The 22,226-nt window shown below is 36.4% G+C and overlaps 1 protein-coding gene and 1 long non-coding RNA gene across 2 annotated transcripts in view; one reads left to right on the plus strand and one right to left on the minus strand.

Annotated features, from left to right (window-relative positions):
* The first annotated feature begins 2,319 nt into the window (after positions 1-2,319).
* LOC124170963 overlaps positions 2,320-22,226 on the plus strand; it is a 52,833-nt gene continuing 32,926 nt past the window's right edge. Inside the window, exons 1-6 of the mRNA XM_046550053.1 lie at positions 2,320-2,734; positions 2,808-2,982; positions 7,415-7,560; positions 7,652-7,834; positions 13,578-13,810; positions 15,814-15,966. Of these exons, the coding sequence (XP_046406009.1) occupies positions 2,608-2,734; positions 2,808-2,982; positions 7,415-7,560; positions 7,652-7,834; positions 13,578-13,810; positions 15,814-15,966 (1,017 nt within the window). The 5' untranslated portion in view covers positions 2,320-2,607. The remainder of the gene's footprint in view (positions 2,735-2,807; positions 2,983-7,414; positions 7,561-7,651; positions 7,835-13,577; positions 13,811-15,813; positions 15,967-22,226) is intronic.
* Positions 19,676-21,171, minus strand: LOC124170972. The gene is made up of 3 exons (XR_006867618.1): positions 21,087-21,171; positions 20,884-21,005; positions 19,676-19,830 (listed from the first exon to the last, which is right to left on the minus strand). It is a non-coding gene; the product is annotated as an uncharacterized LOC124170972 (long non-coding RNA).

Raw genomic sequence — 22,226 nt, forward strand, 5'->3', positions numbered from 1 at the left:
TAGTCCACTTCTGCATCCATGCTCTTTATTCTTTGACAAAACAAAGAATTGAATGCTCTCTGGTAATATTTGGTATTGCAGCCATAAATTTAAGCAAAGTAAAGTAAAGGCCTCACCAAAGCATTTAAGCAAAGTAAACAAAGTAAAAGCCTCAACAATTCAGTGCATAAATTTAAGCTTTAGAAAGAATGAAGTTTAACCACCACCATGAAAAAGTATTATATGTATTTTAATTTGAGAAATACCTATCGCAAAAATATGTGTGATTCCGTAATTTTTACGGTTTTTCAATATGAAATACTAAATATAATGGGAAATTGTCTAACTTGAGTCATTAGAAATTTTAAACTGTATGACCCACAGCTCAATAAGTAATCAAATACATATTATGATACCTCCACTGCAAAAACGCTCAACAATCACCCACCGAATCAAATCCACTCATATTGTAGCCTAACAATACGAATCCGCTCAGCGGGCAGTGTCCGGAGCGTAACTGCTCATCTTCTATTCTCCAAGCTTGGAGGTGAGCGTTTATGCTCCGGACACTGCCAGCTGAGTGGATTCATATTGTTAGGCTACAATATGAGTGGATTTGATTCGGTGGCCGATTGTTGAGCGTTTTTGCAGTGGAGGTATCGATTAGTATTCCAATCTCTTCCCTCATCCTCATTGTAACCATCTATCTTTCCCTTTATTGTTATTATCTATCTTTCCCTGAAAAAATTCTTTTGTCGTACACAACTGACCTTAAAACATCTCCTTAATCCTTTATTCTCCATCCCCTAACTGGTAATTATGTAGATTAACACATTCACTATGGCTGACGCCAATAAGGGTCACACTGGTGTTGATCACTGAGCTGCCTGATGCCAATTGGCCTAATCCGAGTAAACGAAAAAAATAACTTCTCTCCTCACCAAACTTAAATAAATTGGTGCCGCTGTGAATGTGTTAAGGACTGAATCCACACCATTAAGGCCCTTATTAGACGAGGTAGCCCGGCGACATCGCCAGCGGCAGTAGCTGCCAACACACTGGCTACCAAATCTAGTAGTCAGTTCAGTGGCCAGAATTTTTTCCGTGTTGATAAAAATATTTTTCGTGCAATCTGACCGAGTGGCAATGGAGACTGGTGACCTAGTGTAATAAGCACCATATGCTACAATGTAGCGTTACCAGTATAGGTAGCCAGTGGCAACGGGTCTCGGTAGCCAGTCAGTAGTCAAAGTGTGGCTACGCTGGCTACCCTAGTATAATAACATCCACAAGAAGCAATTATAATTGCTTCTTGTGGATGTCTTGCGAGGGTATACCCATGACAAGCTGAGCAGCCAGTATCATCGCTGGTGACGTCGCCTGGCTACCTCGTCTAATAAGGGCCTAAGTGCCAGAACTCAGTCATGATTTTTTTTTTTGGTCTTATGTGGTTTGTAGAAGTTACAGAATTAAATCTTTCTACTCCTAACCATATATGTAGATTGTTGTAATTCTGGATTTATTATGACCAACCAAATTCATGTTTATACTTTATACATGTTATAACCCTCAACTGGGTGTGACTGGGAAGGGGAGGGTTTGTTTGGAGGGGGTTTTGTCAGAGTTGAACAGGTCGACATGGGTCTAGGGAAAGGGGAAGTGGGGGAAAGGAAGAGGGATTGAAAAAAAAAGGGCAAGTGGGTGTGGGGTTAGTTCCTTTTGCTACTTGATTTGGCATGCACGAAATAATGAAGGCTGGTAGTACACTTATTATGAATTCAACTAAACATTTAATGCATAAAAAACAAGGCAAGATACGCATAAAACATAAAATAACTAATATTCTTTTCTAATGAACATCAAACTGACCAGAGGTAGTAACCAAAATGATTGATTCAACAAGATGTGGCACCATAATAATAAAATAAAAACAATAAACTTCCTTTTCAATCAGTCTTTGGAAAAAAATGAATTTAAAACAACAAAAACGTGAACTTAGAACACAACTATTGATCAAAAATAACACTGTCCGAAATACTAAACCACATGCACTCATTCAGAAGGGGTAAAGGGGATAGAAATTTTATGGGATGAACGAAAAATATCCGGGGGGGGGGGGGGGCGACGGCTCTTTGGTACAGGGTTTCAACCATAAATAAATGTAAACTCTATGGTTTCAACAACACACGACTCAGAACATGGCCATATTAAAGGAGGCCATGCCTAGAACCTTACAATAGGGTTCTTGCAAGTCCTTTGAAAACAGCGGGTTGAGTTTTCAGTGCATACAACGTTGTAAAGATTATTATTATGTTGCAAGATAATTACTAACTGCTAGCACGGCCGGCACGCTACATTCAATGCTGAGTAATTGAAATCACCTTTAGAGATAATCATGTCTTAAGGAACACGTATGCTCTACCCGGATGACATTGGGCGTTAGAATCTTTTTTTAGAGTTTTGGTAGTTGGTTAATCTGTCCAGCGGATAACTTCAGCAAATAGGCTCCACGTGTGTTTTGATTAGGTTGACAGTTTGTTTTCTCAAAGTTTTCCTGTGTTTTATCGACTTAAAAGTAACCAAAGGACCCCCGCCTTTAATTGTAACCTTCTTGAAAAAGCTACAAAAATGAAACGGAAGAAGTTCTCGGAGAGCGTTGACGAATCTGGTGGAGAATTACAACCAGCAAAGAAGAGAAAACATTTCACTGGAATGATGTTCCGGCAAAAAATCTTGGGGGATGAATCTGTGGAAGGTATTATCGTATGAATTATCGAATAAAAGCGTATTTTCTGAGATTTTGCTACTTATGACATTCGTTACTACAGCTATGAAGTCATTTCTGGAGATTTATAGAGAGGGTTCTTCAAATCAAGATATTGTAATGGAATACCTGGAATCGGGTGGAAATGGCGAAGAAATATTACTCCTCTTGCCAAGCGAAAATAAGGATCCAGAAATTGCTGTCTACGTGTTTAGTGTTTTAGAATGTATATTTCTTCGGTAAGTGCGATTAGTTTTTACGTAGCAGTCTTGGAATTTTAATATGCACAACAGTCAGCTGAATTCAGTGAAGGGTCGGCAATTTAATGAATATTTGGTCATTGACGTGTACATTCAAACCCAGTCCACCACTTCTAATAGCCATCAATTAGTAAATAACCCCACGTCAAGGCTATGTAAGTGACTAATATCATAGAGTAAGTATAAACTTTCTCTATGCTAATATGAATGGGTCTAATGTGCACAGTAATAAACTTACTAAATATGTGCTTCGTGTTGATAGTTTAACTTTCATACAGTGTAGTTCATTGATCGTTCAATCAATTGAACTGAATTGAATCAGTTGAATTGAGGTGGCATATGTGTGATTTTTTAATGTTCTCGAAAGTGCTGATGTTTGCATGATCTATCCACTTAAATATGGAGACATCTGAACTCCCTCAGTGTATGATTCTTGCCAATCACCAACCAGCCAACCTATATTCAGACCGCCTCCATTGAGAGTATATGCCGGAAGAAGGACTGAACCCTTGTCCCCAATAAATGCTCATGTAAATAAGTGAGAAATCTTGAAGTCATGACATGAAAAATGTGCTTCATCCATGGTGATGTCGAATGTCTCAGACCGAATTATAATTCTATCATGGAAATATTTCCTCTCGATCAAAATTTACATTTACATTTACCTTTTGGCTTGCTGGAGATGGCATGAAAGTTTTCTCTTCCACATTTAATATTCAAAGGTATTCCTCTGTGAAAAATGGATCAAGAGCAAATTTTTAGGTACTCTATCTAATGAAAATCATGGAATCAGTGCTACTCTTCATGATGCCATAACCCTTGAGTTCAATACAATTAATAGCAAGTGTGTGAATAAATAAAATAAGTATTGTGAATCTGTCCACATTAAGAATGGCCAGTAAGTTTCCATTCAATACTAATTTCTTTTATCAAGGAATCCCTTTCTAGTTGCTTCAATGTTTCCCACAAAATGGATTTTTTTTAAAGCAGTGCATAAGCCCATAACATGAATGTGTTTACAAATATTCTTTCATGCAGGCTGGTTGGTTGTGCGTCAAGTTTCTCTATATAATGAACTTTTTGATGGGCGACCTTAGAAATGTATTAGCAGAGTGAGGAAGGAATGTTATGGTGTAAATTATTTTACATTCAGCCTCATGTTCTGCCGTGGTATTATTAAAGTGATACATATGTCATAAATTCAGACAGCATTATTGAAAAAATATTACAGGTCTGGCTGCATTAGATTCATTCTGATGGATCTAATGCAGATAAATCTCTTCATTTTATGAGACAAAAATCTCTATAAAAACTTAATATGGAGCACAAGGAGTAAGAGGGGTTAAACCTGTTTGTACTTTTAATCATTTTAACTGCAGTCTCTGAATGTAATGGTTTTCTTATCCATTTTCTTAACCATATTCTTAAGAAATTTAGAGTAGTGCATATTTTATGTTAGTTTTAGCCCACACAGCACAAAGTGAATAATATGCACATAATATTCAAATATTATGCGGATATTATGCCACCACAATGGTATAAAACGCGCATATTATGTACATAATATGTGCATATAAATGGTATAATGTCCTCATAAATTGCGGTATTATGCGCATAATATGCGGAATATATGCAGTGATGGAATGGCATAATATGCACATAATATTCAAATATTATGCGAATATTATGCCACCACAATGGTATAAAACGCGCATATTATGTACATAATATGTGCATATAAATGGTATAATGTCCTCATAAATTGCGGTATTATGCGCATAATATGCGGAATATATGCAGTGATGGAATGGCATAATATTTGCATATACATATACGGAATATATGCACCTTTTATGTACATAAAAGGTGCATATAAATGGTATAATGTCCTCATATATTCCGTATATATGCAAACATTATGCCATTCCATCAGTGCATATATTCCGCATATTATGCGCATAATATCGCAATTTATGAGGACATTATGCCATTTATATGCACATATTATGTACATAATATGCACAAGTTATACCATTGATGTGGCTATATATATGCACATATTATACTCATATATGCCATTTATATGCACCTTTTATGTACATATTATGCACAATTTATACCATGGATGTGGCCTAAAATATATGCGCATATTATGCCCATATATACCATTTATATGCTCCTTTTATGTACATATTATGCACGATTTATACCATTGATGTGGCTATATATATGCACATATTATACCCATATATATATGCACCTTTTATGTACATATTATGCACAATTTATACCATGGATGTGGCCTAAAAAATATATGCGCATATTATACCATTTATATGCTCCTTTTAGGCACGATTTATACCATTGATGTGGCTAAATATACGCACATATTATACCCATATATACCATTAGTATGCACCTTTAGGTACATGTTATGCACATTTTATACCATATCTACGAACCTTTTATGCATATTTTATACCGTTGATGCGTGATAACATGCAGTTGCATAATATTCGAAAATTACATGAATAAAAATTGATTTCTGGAAACGAGGAGAAATTTAATGAATCATTCATGTAGACACAGCATAGGTACATTGCACTAAAACAAGGCACAATCCTTCATCGTTGTATCACAAATATACAAATATTCAGTTAGGAGTCCTATATCATCGCAAATTTGGTTTAAATATCATGTGAATGACATCTAAAGACAAACATTCGCCCTTCCATAATCGTTACTCATGAAATTGCGATTAGAAAGTACAAAGTATGTCACACGAATTCACAATCACAACACTCGCGATGATTCCTTCCATGACATCCGCATGGTTGAACATCTACGGTCTTTTCTTAGCGAATGTATTAAAAATGGTCCAAAATGTGATTCCAAGCCACAAAGAGGTCTTCTAATCGCATAATTATCTCTGTGTTAGTCATAGAGTTGTGGCGAGCAATCACGCAAACGATGTAAGCAAGCCGTTCTTGAAAATGCACTCCGAAACAATAAAGATAATATTGTCATTAATAATCACAAACTAAAATAATTATATGCATATATGATCAAGTACGTGATATCTTCAGGGCGAAAGTGCAGCTCACAACCGGGTTCAGTACTTAAGTGCCAAAACTTCGTCTTTCCTTGGAATAGCCTCCCTTCACTTTTCAAGCTGGGACTCTGACTGAAAAAGTACCGTCATAAGATATACATTTAGGTAATTTAAAAAAATTAATTAAAGTACTGGGAATAACACTCAAAATTAGGAGCTGATAATTTCAGATTTGCTTTCTACCCTATGACAAACGACAACGACTCACGTACGTGTACTTACTTTGATTTTAAATAAAGTCCTGTTCTTCATACCATGAAGCTTATTATTCCTTATCGTATATGCGTTACCAGAATAGTACTGTGACATAAAATAGTTCCGTAAACCCATCTTTTCCTCTTTAATATTAGATTTTTCAATAGACGTTCAATTCTCCCAACTACGGCAATATGGCTACGGCAACAACTAACAACAATGAACAACAACACAATGGCCATGGACAACGGCAATATGGCTACCAAGCTGCGTACCTCGCCAGACCGGAATATGCCGGTGTGTAAAATAAAAAAATAATAATAATTGTGGAGTATTCTGCGAACGATACGAAATTGTTAGTGATATATTAAAACATAAGTTTTCACATTTTTTGATACAGAGGATGTATGATCATCGATTTTTACGGATACAATCACAGTTTACGGCGGCATAATATTTAAATATTATGTGCATATTATTCGCATATTATGTGCATAATCGACGGAATATTATTTGCATATTATGCCTATCCATTTATGCAACTTTTATACTGAATAGGATTTTTGAGTTTGCTGGGTGGCCGTTAATTAATGATTCTTATAAGAATCATAATTAATGATAAAATGTTACTAACAACGAAATAATATACATACAATGTCAATATTATTAATAGTTTACGGCGGCATAATATTTAAATATAATGTGCATATTATTCGCATATTATGTGCATAATCGACGGAATATTATTTGCATATTATGCCTATCCATTTATGCAACTTTTATACTGAATAGGATTTTTGAGTTTGCTGGGTGGCTGTTGATTTATGATTCTTATATGAATCATAATTAACGATGGGATGTTACTAACAATGTAATAATATACATATTATGTCAATATTATAGTAATAGTTTACGGCGGCATAATATTTAAATATTATGTGCATATTATTCGCATAATATGTGCATAATCGACGGAATATTATTTGCATATTATACCTATCCATTTATGCAACTTTTATACGGTATAAATTTTGAGTGTGCTGTGTGGGAGGCTTCTCTTTCAACTAAGGTCAGTGTCAATACATTTATATTAATTTTTTTTAGGGTAATGACAGATTTAAATTCTTACCTGCCTGAAGCAGAGGAAACTGCAAAGTGTATACTTCAGTCACATTTGCCTGCTGTGTATCTACTCCTCTCTGTCAAGAGTTCAATTGAGAGTAAGAAAGCTGTGCTACGATTATTGACTGGTTGGTTTTTATTTATCACTTCATTTCATCTTTCATTCATCAAACATTTATTTATATGAATAATTATTCATGAATTTGGTCTTTTTTCCAGCAATGAGCACATTGAGTGGGAGAGTTGCGAAGAATATATTGACATATTTGAAAATTAATAGCAGCATGTTGTATGGGCTGACTAGAAGTGACAGCCCAAGTAGGCCTTTGTTTATCAACTTTGTGCTTTCATTTATTGTGGAAGGAAATCCGCATGTAGTGAAGCTTTTGCTCGACAAGAAGGGTAAGCTAAATTTAATTTATCTATTTGATAGTGAGGGAGTGTTGTATTCCTCTGGGTATAGTGCTGAGCAACTGATTGAAGGGTTCTCAGTTCACGTCTGGGTGGGCCTGAGGACTAGGGCTGTGTGAGACTCTCGACCACCCAATAGTCTCGGTGGTTGAGACGAAACCCATTTCTCGGCCTTGTCGGGAGGAGACTCGAGAAGTCTCACCCCTTTGAGATTTCTCAACTCCTGTCGAGACCCCAGTGTCCTCGCAACAACTAAAACTTTCTATTTTAGACACTGAAAATAATTAAAAGAATTATTTAAAAAAATGGTATACCTTTCTAAAATCAAAAATAGTTGTAATAAAAGATGGAGATTGAAAATTTAAGCATTTCTTATTACTTAACTAAACAAAATGGACGGGTAACCATGAACTTAGTTACCATAAATAAACATTGCAAAAAGGTAAAAGGTAAAGTCGTCTTTTATTTATAACTGAATGTTTCTTTCTTATTATGTTACTGTAATTTTAATAAGTTGATGTAACCTTTTAATATGTCAATGATTCAAAATTTTATGCTCTTTTTCATTTTAAGCCCTAATAATGGTTTATAAATAAACCGAAACATTGGCAAAACTTTCATTTCAATTTAAAGACCTACTCTCCAAGACTCAAATTTAATATTAAATATAGAGGTAAGGAATAAATGAAAAACTTCTCTAAATATCTTTTTGGGAACTCTATTAGCATCATTTACACACATTTAAAAAGATGGATGTGGAGGGTAACTTAAAAAATTATTTTTATAGTGGGAATAAATCTGTAAAAGTCGTAAGGGATACCTTTTTTTTTAAACTCTATTATCGGCTGATTGTGGTATTCATCGGAAATTCCCCCCTAGCCCGGGAGTCTCGATGGGTGTGGAGAAGTCCCGAAGGGGCAAGACTTGTTGAGTCTCGTCCCGGCAATGCCAAGAAATGAAAGTCTCGTCTTGGCTGTTGAGACCAGGGACCTGGAGCACTCCTCCACCTCGCTATGCTCCAGCTCCATTGTCGGAGCGGAACAGTTCAATTCCTGCTGCTCTGCTCCGGAGCGTAGCTATGACAATGGGACCTAGGTGCTCCACTCCGGAGCGGAGCATTTCTTGCGAGAACTCCACTCCAGATCAGTACTCTCACCCCAATACTCTGCTCCTTAGCGGGCAGTCAACGTGGGCTCGCTTCTACGGCTGTGGGACGTAACGAATATTCCCTGTCGGTATTTCTATGTTGCGATTTTAAGCCATAATCCTATTTTAAGCCTATTTGTGGTATTAGCTCATGCCAGTACATTCCAGCATACAAATGGTAGTATGTATGCAAAAAAGACTTCTCATATGCGGAATCACAGTATGTGTTCTATTTAATTACTTAAGTTAAATATTTTTGAATAATAAATAATGTTAACAATAATCTGAAAGGTTATCACCGTATGATAGTCGATATTCATTACATAAGTTGTTACACAATATGACAGACATAGTAACATCTTTTACTAATTGCATAATCACAGCAGAAATTTTGATTTCAAGCAATATTAATAAAATAAAAATATTGTAGTTTACTATATAGACTATCATCAGCAAACTTCTTGAATGTCAACTCAGTAATATGCAATTTTGGTCAAAGTATGCTTCAAGTTTACTGATTTTGACTGTGCATCATGAAATATACGACTACTATCAGTGCAAAAATGGTAGAATGCTTAACTTTAAGCATTTGTATGAAATTCTGCCAAAGCTCCATAAAGCAATGTAATACCTTATTTTACTCATTGTTTATTTGACTATAACAATAGATCATTAAACATTGTTTAAACATAAAATTTTAGCTTCTACGGTCGAAAGAGTGGAGAAGAACACGCGAAAAACTGTGAGAACGGCAGAGCGGTCGTCCTCTTCATCTCACTATGGGCAAAATATTTGATTAGTGGACGTAATTGTTTTTTTTTTTATAGAGAGAACGACGTGTTCACATTACATATCAGCGTTTCTACGCGTCTCTGACAGACAGTTACACCTGGTTTTTGTTCATTTATTTCCCATTTGACTTAATTAAAATCAGTGTGAGAACTTTCTGGAGGTTTTCTCCCAAAGTAAGTTAGTGAAAGGATACCACCCTCTGACCCCAGCAGCACTAAAGATTTTATACTTTAAAGTCGCGTTTCTGACTGACATAAGTGAAAATCCATTTTGTGACATTATCACATTTGTTAGGATTGCTCTGAAATTCTGAAAGATTTAGAAAGACCAAGAATTATTTAAAAAAGAATGATGTAATGCCTAAACATGTACGAAACTGTGACTTTGCATAAGCAATGGTGTCCTCTCTTTGGTCATAACAACGGAGTATTACTGGCTGAGGGAAATTGCCATTGGAAATTGGAAATTGTCACTGACTGGTACATGTAATTTTATGCTTGTAAACTTTTGTTTCCATGGGATCAACATTAAAAAATACATATAAATGTATTGCACACAAAATTCATAGAAATGAAACATAAACACCTTGTATCCATTAGCAGTAATTTTACTTCTATTTTAATCCAAAGGCTCACTTAAAGTGGTGAGTACGCCTAATACTGTGATCTACAGTCAGAGAAGGCACTTTAATTATACTTCTACCTACTACCACCACATGGTGAACGGAGAGAGTCCTCCGTATGGGTTTAATGCTCCGCCACTGTTCGTCCAGCATATAGTTAGGAGCCAGAGATTTCGTCAACAGGAATCTCTGCAAATTTTATTCCCTTGCTGTTTTTAATATACACTTGCACAAGGCTAGTGGCACAAAAGACAGCATTAGCTGACTTAGAAGCTACCCAGGCTTTAGTTTTGGCTATGCCCCCAACTGCGTCAACATGCACCCTTGCTATGATATGATTTTTCAAAATTCCATTGCATGGAAATTCCAAATATTTCGGACTTATAGGTTACGGTAAATAGGGGATATTTAATTTTAAATAGGCCTGAGGAGTCATCTGAGTAAATCATTAACTATTCCATGCTGTGTTTTGCCACCATTGGCTTGTAGTAGATATTTTGATGCATAGTCAATATTGTATTTATCTTGATCAATTTTATGACATGCCACAGCGTAAGATATTTTTCGAGGGATTCTTTTTGTACCATAATACTTCTGTTATTATTAAAACTTTTTTATGACTCCAGTGAGCTCTGTGAATCTCATTCTGGTGCTGACACTCATCTCTGCTCCCGTCTTTGCCATCTTGACCAATCCTGACATATGTTACATGTTACGATCGCAGATATACATAAACAATCATTCCACTCCTATGTCCTGTTTTCACAACAAAAGTATTGATGCTACATTCTAACCCTACGTGCCTTCCAATGACAATGAAGGCAAAGTCAACAATTAATAAACAAAATACAATGCTCCACTGTGTAAACAAAAAATTTAGCAAGGAGAAAAAAACTGATATATGTATTATTATTCTAGGCATTTAGTGTGCCAGTCGGGAGCAGTGAAGTGCACGCTCTGAAATTTTAAACTTGAGGGAACTTGAGCGTTACGAAAAGTTAAAATTTCAGTGAGTGACAGCGCTTAGGAACAAAAACTGAGATACAGGGAATGTTTTATTTTGGATGTTTCATCATTGGGTTGAACTTGATTTGGATATGAAACGATTTATCTCCCGCATCCCTCGATTTCTGTCAACGGAACAAAATGTATGTCAATCGTAACGGACTGACATTAAAATGACACACTGTTGCATTACATCGCTTTGCGTGAACATGCGGCATCTAAGTATCGATTAAATGGATAGGTAAGGCACAGTCATGATTGAGGAGGACTTAACTGCAAATTTTCATAGAAAAAAACGTATCTTAGTGGCAAAACTGCAGTAACAGAATGGCTCTGTAAACGAAATCATTTGCACATATTAAACGAAAGCTCACTTCCGGAGCATTCTGTAAAAACTGGTGGGAGCATAGGTGGAAAAAAGTACGGAATATTTACTCCATATTAGGTCTTTTCTCAAATTAAATTCTTGAACCTTAGTATGACAGTTATGTAGAAACACTCATATAACTTTTTAAAATTAAATTTTACCCATTCTTTGATTTTTTAAATGGCCAAAAGGTAGATTTCAATTTTTGAGGTGTAAAATATTTCGTGAATAATGACATTACGTTTACTACTTAGAAAAAATATTTTCAAACTTTTCATGCCAGGAAATGTTGGTATTGTTCCTCTTACTTAAACAACAAAGTCGAAAATTGTCATTTTGGTAGTGAGCATTATTGGGGAATTGCCCATTGCCTTGAAAGTTCAGCGCACCTTTCAGTCCTTCCTTTTTTGTGTCGATAGTATAGGTACTAATCACGCTAATTGGTCGGAATTGCGTGTTTTTTAAATGATGCCATTTTGTATATTTCAAATGCTAAGGATATGGGCCTGGCCCATTCGTTGGGTGCCAGGAATATTTTTCATGGAATTTTACTATGTATAAGTAATTTGAAAAAAAATTATTCTATTGTAATGGTTATGGACATATTGACGAAAATCGGTACACTTTTAGAGGGTTATGCTAGGAATCCTATATTTCTTTATATTTTGTCATATTCCAAATTTAAACATAAAAACACTAAAAATATAAACACGAGGTGAATTGCAATTAAATCTTGCCTTACAAATACATGCCAGTAACCCTCCATTACATTTATATGCGATTAATTAAGGGTAATGACTCTTTCGAGTGACAATAGAATTTCTGGAACAAAGTTAACCTCATAGTAACTCCGAAATACCGGAGCGGAGCAGCATTATAGCAATTCACTCCGCTCCGGGGAGCTCCGACATGCCACTCCACCCGAGTGCTCTGCTCCGGCATTGCTCCGACCTGCTCGGCTCCACTCTGGCCATTGTAGCGGACCGGAGCACCCCAGAGCAACAATGAAAATTCGCTCCGCTCCTCTGCTGCTCCAGGTCCCTGGTTGAGACGAGACTCTCGCACAGCACTACCAAGGACACCCTCAAACTAAAATCCTTGCTCTGTGAGGTGAATCAAGGAAAGAAACTGGCCCTCTTACCCTGAATGTATGAAATCACATGCCTTTGTCTTAGTTTGGAGGAAGTGATGTTATAGTTATATGTAACTATGTACAGTCTTATGAGAATCAGTGTTAACAGAGGAATTTAATGTTCCTAAAATTTGCTTGCTGCCAGTAGGAGGGCAGTGTGTGGGGGTAGGGGGCGTGGGAGATAATTGAGGAGGATAGTCATACATATGGAGGTAGGAGAATTTGATGGCTAGCCACCTGGATTCCTGGGTTTTGGTTAATATTGTCGTATTTAAAAAAGAATCAAATCAGAGACTCTGAAATCAGGAGGCAGCATTGCCCCCCTAAGTAAATTCGATCCCCAAGAACGTCATTTTTTGGCTTACCGTAATGTACAGTCTTAGATAAAAAAATCTTTCCACCCAGGAGCATAAAATTTTCTAGGTTTTGAATTGATGATAACTTGGCAATATTGTTTAATCTCACATCCACTGCAAAGAACAGCAAACACTAGAGCAAGGGCCTTCTTCCCTGCTGGTCAGCAAGAGTTTTCAAGCTCTGGGACTTTAGTTCTCCCTTCATTAAAATGGTTATTCTGTGATCTACTATTCTAATGTATCAGTTTTTCGTGTAGATATTGTACTTCCATTTCTTCTTGCCATGTCATGTATGACTTGATTTTTTATTTCAGATTACTTAAGAAGCATTGCTCCTGGGCTCTTAAATGACCCTGAGGAAACTGTTGAAATGGTTCTTGCAATTCTTCAAAAGAATGTCTTGGAACATCCATTGATAAATAAGACCACTAAAATGCATGCTTTCAATTCAAATGTTCTGAAGTCATTCTTGGATCTTTTTAACTGGAGAGGGCCTCAGAAAATTCTGAAGAAAAAGAGGAAATCATTGGAGGTTTCACGGGAAGAGGTTTGTGCATTTTTAAGTAATTTTTTCTCTTTGAGAACTTCTTTCCCAGTTGTGCATGTTTTTATCCACTCAATTCAACCCTTTCCCTACAAAGCCAGTGTTTCCACGGCTTGAATTTTTCGACGCTTAAGGCCGTGATTTCACGGCATTGTGATCAAGCATGCCAAGTGGGTCCCAAGCGCCTTTAGAGTCCCTAAGCGCGAGAGTTCCGACCCTTTCTTATTGTCCGTGTGGGGATTATCTCGGCCCATTCAGGCACTTAATGTCCCACTCAAGGAAGGTGCTCACGGTCACTTATTTGTTTATAAGTTGGAATAACTAAAAATGTACATGTTGTATTTATTGGAAATCAATGCCAAGAATTACATTCTGTATGTTCTGCTGATCGGTTCCAAATTTTAAACGAAACCCTAGCGTTCATACTAACGGAGTTCATCATCACCTATAACAAATTTTGGAGACGCTAATGTTAGATGTTTCATTGTTATTTAAACCTTAAACCTTACTAGCGAATTTAAAGGAGCGATATTGTTATGATTTACATCTAAAGATATATGTAACTCTGTTAGCCACATTCTAAGTGTACATTTGCGGTGAAATTTGGTGAAATATCCAATTGAACTCCTATGAAAAAAATCCCTCATAATGTAAAAAAAATATGATTCTCTCAGTTCTTTGTCATGAGCCAAAATTACAGCGACTATTTTTAATAACCTCTTATCAACCTTTGAATACAAACGTATTATTAATGAATTTTTCTATAAATGCTAATTAATGCATATCCTAAATTTGTAAGATTAAACAAATTTGTAAGATTCAAGCAGTTTTATGAGAATTTTTCGGGAAAGTATTCTTCTAAAAAAAAATTCGAAATGTTTTATTCTCACGTTTTCTGAATGCTCGTGGAGAGCAGACGTGAATGAGGAGAGTGTGGATTTGGCATCGTGGATCTAAAATATGTTAATATCATAAATCGTAAATACCTAGAAGTATGCTGGGTGCATCGAAAGATTTTATTCCATTTAAAGTATTTGTTGGTTTATGATATAATGCCCTTTTGCTGAAAACCCTAAAAATAACCATAGAACTTCATTTAAAAGTTCTAGAGGCATTGCGAAATGAAAGGTATACATTGATGAACTGACATTTGCTGCTATTTGCTGAAGGAGCCTGGGGCGAAAGAGTCAAGGTGCTGTCACAACTGTACATTTCAAAACAAATTGTTTGAATGTCTGTTGATTGGAGAAAGTTTTACCATGATATGAGTAGATGACATCCGTTTATGTTGACTAGCAATATTATTCTACACACAGTGTGGACAGTTCAATGTTTGCGTTTTAAAAGTAATGTTTTTCAAGCTTTAAGAGCTGGCTCTAGCACCACATTGTCATAACATAATTCAGCATGCATTCGCTGTTAGCCCAGAAGAAGTCTAGTGATGAGACTAATATTTATTTGTATTCTGAATGCCATATTATAATGTATCTGATAACAGTTTTGTTGAAAAAGCATATGTAAATGTATCAGCATTTTTCCCATACTTAGACTATAATCCTCACCAATTCATGTATGAAACTGGGTTTGGAGATTTTCTTTCTAGATGATATGTCATGGTTAGCCTAATTTTTTAGTTGTCTTTGTGGAAGTTAAGTTATCTTTAATTGTTGATCCAGTCAATTTTACCCGGCATGACATTTTGTGCATGTATTTTTGCAGTCTATAATGTCTTTGTACTGAATAAAAGTACGTCTAAGTGACCTCTACGGAGGAAATAGTCTTCAGGATGATTATTGTTCCTTTAATTTTTGGCTATGAGCTTGTTTACCATTAATTCTGGTGGTTAAAATTTCCGCCAGAAATTTACTTGGTTCTTGGTTCTTCATCATCAGTTTGAAAGTTAATTTGCCTGTGTTGTGTTTTACCCCGCCTCTTTATTGCAGGTGAAATTAGTGTATTAAATATTATTAATCTCTTATTAATTTTGATTTTCAAACTTATTTCAGGTTGATCCTGTAAAAAAAGCTAATATTCAGGAAGCTTTGTATTCATTTCTTAGTGTTTTATGTGGGTCAACAAAATCAGGCGTTGTGTTCTTTGATCCAACTCTTGGTATTTCAGGAAAGAATCAGAATCTCCTTGTTCATAAAGTGCTGGAGGTATGTAATAATTTCATCTTGTGATATTTCTGTTTTACTGTCTACAATATCTCGGAGAATACTCAAAGATAACACAAGCATTGTGTTACACTTCCTGTATCATGCAATGTGGAATGGCCAAATCATATACGGTGGAACCTCGATCAATCGTTTTTCAGGGGGATGGACGAAAAAAACGATGAATGCGGGAAACCGATCGATGCGGGAATGTTTGGCTAGGTTGCCTATGCCCCAGGAAACGCATGATTTTGGCGCGCAATTGTGATATTCATTAAAGGATTCAAACAAGATTTTAGCCGATTACAGGAGTACTAGTACCTTATCGAGACACTTTCGTCATATTGTTGATTCGAATTAAATCTCTTTCAAATATCCTAAAGGAACATGCCACCTCGTGAAAAAATGTTTGCTCTCCACTCGGCATATACCCTGCTATTATGGATTTCTCTCTGATGTAAAAATCCATGAAATGCCATTTTCAGTACACGTGTTCAAGAGAGCAATATGCATGTTATGCCTTAAACAACCGCTTTCGCCGGTGCAGCGAGTGGTTGAGAAATGGATCATTTAGGCCAAAAATAGTCAATTATTTGTAATGTTCCTGTCTAATAAATATATTTTTCATGTAATTTAGGCCTAATGTGTAAAGAGTGAACAAGTTCCGGTAATCGTCAGCAGCACGCCCGCCTGAGCCTCGGCTTCATCCCACTTCTTGTTTTCACGAGGTAGCTCGCTCTACCCCAACCCCTACCGTCATGTGCTAGCGGTCAGCCCGAGGCGTTCTCCAATATTCACGCGCTTCTATCCCGGATGCTTTTCTCCATATTCAATTATTTTCAGTCCATCTTTTAAAGTACTCACTTGTTTCTTCGGAAGGGCGATGGTCCGAAGACGGATAAAAATAAAACTAATAAAAATGAAACCTTACTTTACTAACCCACACGGAAAACACTCGCTAGTTTGAAGTCAATCCACCCTGGAAAGTACACAACCACTCGTGTGAGGTGAAGTTCGGAACTGATGCTATCGCGTGCGTCTTACGCAGAACATACTGCAGAGGGTGAAGCATAAACATATGACTGCGCCATGAAAATTTTTTGTCCTAAAGAGAAGGCAACTTACACATTCTTTTCTAATTAGCAAAGCGCCAGATGAGTGGATGAATTCGGATTGTTAGTAGGGAGAAACAAAATATCCTGAGAAGATATCCCTTCCTCAGTAACTCTTACAACTGAGACTAATAATGTAACTCGTAAATTGATAATTGATAATAACCTGATATTCTGTTTTTGGAAAAATGCCACATTAACTGCCGAGAAGCTCAGGAAGATATGAGGATATCGAGTTTCACCAGAAATTACCATTGTATTTTTCCAAATATTTCCTTGTTTTAAATGCCTAAATAACGTTAGAAATACGTCATGTTTGGTCTCATTCTTTTTTGAATTACGTGCACTTTACAAATATTTCAATCTAAAAAAGCATAATGCCAATCGCCGAAATTTATTGTTAGACACTTTTGGGCTAATAGGTGATTCATGCAGCAACTGACCTCCAGAAAATGGGAACTTTGAAGCAGGTAGGCTGAAAAAGGTCAGTGGATGGCGAAACACGTTTCTATTGTTCTCGCGTAACTTAATAGTTTTTTTGAAGCTAAGGTCTTTCTAATACGATCCCTGCTCGAATTGGGACCTTTTTTTTATTTCGGAGAAGAGGAAAGCTTCAGAGGGGGGAAGGGGTGTGCTGAATGGAGGTGTATAGCGGATCTTAGGAAATGTAAGTATCCCACGGCACTCAGCTTTTCCCTATAGTAGTTCAACCTCCTGGGGTTTTCTGCCATTATTAGCCACAAATAACACTTTGTAAACACTTCCTCTCATTTTCGTCAAACGATGGATGCGGGAAAATTATACGACAGGACTGCGATCTTCAAAGGATCAATGCGGGAAAACGATACTCCGGGGAACGATGGATGCAGGAAAAAATTACATTGCCTTTATGGACTTAATTTGGGACCAGGAACTGCGAACGATGAATGCGGGAAAACGACCAATGAGGGAAAACGTCCATTGCGGGAGCGATAGATCGGGGTTCCACTGTATATTTTTCTTTGGCTTGGTGTTCATGTTTTTAGAAAATTCTCAATAATTATAATAAAATTTCATCAAATAAATCTGTCAATTTTGGTTTATAAGTATGCCATTTGAAGCCTGTTTCATGGTAAATAATCAGAATTTTCTCTCATAAAAAAGTTTCAATGTTGTTTCCTTTAACATCTCATGGCAAAAACACATTTTTGATAAGTCTTAAAACATGTATGCGAGGGAAAAGAAATCCCTTTGTAAAATATGCCTTGAAAAGACATAGAATAAATCTATTTGACTTAAATAATGGATAGAGCTGCAAAGTGTAGAACAGTCAAAGAGAAAGTAGGCAGTCCCCTATAGGGACCTTGGTGCTGGTGATGCTTTCCCCCAAACTCCTCTGGGGTTTCGTTCATCATCATAGTAAATTTCTTAAAAAAAGTAAGTAATCATAGTTCTTCTCATAGTAAATTTCTTGTATTTTCACTTGAGCTTTAAGGTTTAATATTAAATCAGCGATACACAAATACTATGTATGTAGTCCCCTCTTCTTTCCCTTTCATGCATTGCCCTCAGTTTCTACTTGCTCTAATATGCCAACATATGTACCAATATATAAAATACAGTTAAAAAATCTCTTATCACTATTTTGGTTCATAATGGAAGTGGTGTACATTGTGTAGATTCCAAATTGAAGGCAACACAATTTTATTACAATAAATGCTGAAAATAAAGCTATATAATCTCATTGTAGCTTAATATTTGATATGATTAATAAAAAAGCACGCAGAAAAAAGTGATTATGGGCTGGGACAAAAATATGAAAGTATTAATGACAAAATTTTACAAAGGAGAATAAAATATCTGTCCAGGGGGCCTATGCCTGAGTTTTCACTCGCATGCGAGTGAGTGGTAACTAAGGGGTCACGTGGCCTTTTCTCGAAGTACGCGTGAATTTGGTATGCTCGAGTCAGGGGAGTGAGCTCGTACGTACGAAATTTCTCTCCCTCACTGAAACCCGGTGAAAACCTTTTTCGAAGTACGAGAAATCAACAAACATGGCGATGGCAATATTGCGACTGCAAGTATTAGAAGATCTAGACGAGGAAGAGCAAACGATACGACGAGTTCCTCGTGAAATACGGGAACGTAAGTCGCCCTTTAATTTAGACAATTCCAAATTTATTAAATTATATCGTCTAACCAAAAAGATGACCACGGAACTTATCGCAAGTGTAACTTCGTATTTGAGAGCTCCTTCGCGATCGTCAGCTCTAACTATCGAAATAAAGGTTATGATCATTTATTAATGCTACTTTTGCCAAATTGACGGATTATGCTTAAATATTTGCTAGTAATAATACTAGTTTTGACAGCTAAATAGACAAATAAGTTAAGTGAATGTGATATAAACACCGCCATGAAGAAAGAAAATTTTTTTCCTAATAATTTACTATATTGGTCCTTGTAGTACCAGGGAAATGGGAATTAAGTGATATAGAATAAATGTTTTTCAAATTTTTTATTTTTCATTTGAGATAATATCTTTCAGCTACATTTATCAATCTCCCTCCAAGCCTTTCAATTTCTTCCACCTTAATCCTTTCCAACTACACCCTTTCCTCCTCCAACTCCATCTTCCTCCTTTTTATTGCCACTTTCTCTTCTTCAAAGACCCCTCTCTTCTGCCAACATCCTTCTCTCCTCCAGTACCATCTTCTCTCTCTCCACCTCGACCAACTGTCCGCTGCCATCTTCGTTGCTGCTTGCGTTCTTGAATCTGGGTTGTAAACAAATAGCAATTACTTCCATTGAATTGATAATTAACAACAGATAGCATGGTGATAAGTAAATCAGTTTCTTGTAATTTGAAAGTTAATTGCTACTGGTATTTTTCACAGATATTTTAGTGGGTACACATTGGTAAATTCAATCACCACAAATTATATATGATGTATTTCGACCAAAAGTCACATTTAGGGAAGGCAAATTAATGCATTATCCATGGTTTTTAATGATAAATGAAATTGGATACTGCTTTATGCACACTTCTTTTCAAGTTACACAATTGATCTGGGAGGATGATTAAACCAAGATGAATTTAAATTACAATAATTTTAAGGGGTCATCCAAATTTTGCTGTTGACTTACATGTTAAAAAGTAAATATAGTTGAACATATACCATCAAGTTTAAGTGTTCTCATGTAAACATTGTTGCTGAAAACAACAAAATCAGCTTCCAAATCCATCATCATACAGGTTTTCAAATAATTGTAATTACTTTGAAGTCATATACTCATTAAACTCACACTTCACTCATTTAGCATTAACACTGATTCTCAGTTTCATCAAAGTTTTGCTTCGGGAAATAATTATGCTACTTACGGCTACACAGAATAGATATAACGATCGGCCTTCTTAAGGTTTTTCGTTTATTTGTGATTGAACAAACCAATTTGTATTGCTTTCTACTTAGGCAATAATCGCATCAAAACTAGAAATGTCAACAATAATAACCGCATGCACACACCTCCCCCCACTACTTAAATTCGGTATTATAAATTCAGCATAACTGAAAATAAATAAAATTGATAGCTGTGACTGTGGACCTAATTCTTTTTAGATAATCATAAGCTCACCCCTAAGCGAAAGGTATTAATTACAGCTCATATGAAAACGCACGTATAAAACCTTAATGATACAAAATTACATCATCACACACTTAAGAAGATCGTCATACAATCCCACATCCTATACTACGAGCCGTTTGTTTACTTTGAGAATAATCGCGTTCAACTACAGATATCTACAACAAGAACGTCATGTACTCACCTTCCGTCACTCTTTCCACGATTTGCGTACTCCACACGCATTCAGCTTCATCGCTACTTCCTCCCACTGTCAGCAGCATCCTTGTGGGGTAGAAAACTTTCCCTTGGCAAGATCTTTATTCGCTGAAATAGGACATTGGAGACATTAATATCAACATTAATGCGGTAACTTATTTTCTAGGCAAGGCACACCATGTTAATTACCTTCAATGAACTCCAGTAGCATTTCCTTCTGCTCCTCATTAACTTTGGACATGGCTGGTTCACTTCCAAAATGCCCTTGGTGAATGTGTAAATGAATTTGGTGTACTCGTAAAGCGTCATTAGCAACGCAGTTGTTGAATTCCCGGGTAAAATCATTCATACAGAAAGGTGGGCGATGATTGGTTGCACGCTGTCCGGAAGCCCTATCCTGCCACCCCTACCATTACCCTCCCGGCGTTGCCACGTCTTGAAACAAGAATCTCCCCTCCCTCCCAGCTTGTTGACACGTTGCCATAAACAAATCATTTCTCCCTCGCACCACTCTCCTCGAAGATGATTCGGGCATACCGAATTCCGCCTTGAACGTTCGTAGTGCGAGATCGGTCGTGCGAGTGCATTCGCATACGAGATATTTCGAACGGACTCGGGCATAGGCCCCCAGGTCTCTATGACTGATGTATGTTATACATGTTGCTGTCATTAATAAAATTAAACAAACATAGTTGATAAATTCTGGAACATTTAAATGAATTTCCTGAAATGTGTAAAGGAAAAACTCATCTTAACATTTTTGCAAACAAATTCTCAGTCCATAGTCACATAAATTAAATTGAATATAATATGTGAACCTTTATGCAAATCAGGTATATTTTTTACTAATTATTTGTTTTTTCTTCTATGGACATTTTTCATTCTTGTTTGCTGGCCTTTAAATTTTTGTTGGCACTCAGGAAAAGTCAATGCTATTAGAGTTATTTCTAAATTATTGAAAAAAATTGCTAAGCACAAAGACAAAAACGGAACCTATAAAGGAGTTTCTGCTAACTTTTGCCCATGGTTGGCGAGGGGCACTTGGAGGAACCTCAGCTTCAGAAATTGAACTCTGTTCCTCTGCTGCCTCCTGCTGTTTCTGGAATGACAGCACTTGCTGTGTTGCACTTCGTATCAATTGACACCCATTGGTGGTCAGGTTTCCAAGGATTGGGAGTGTGAACGTGACGGTCACCCTTAGAAGAGTTATAACACAAATGATTTAGAGTTATTAGCTTGCATTATGACTGGTATCTAGATGAGAATGTAATCACCATTTTATTTTAAAAATTATAGCCAATCTTTTGCTTACCTGAGCATATTGGTGTT

The sequence above is a fragment of the Ischnura elegans genome, chromosome 1, assembly GCF_921293095.1.
Source record: "Ischnura elegans chromosome 1, ioIscEleg1.1, whole genome shotgun sequence".
NCBI lineage: Eukaryota > Metazoa > Arthropoda > Insecta > Odonata > Coenagrionidae > Ischnura > Ischnura elegans.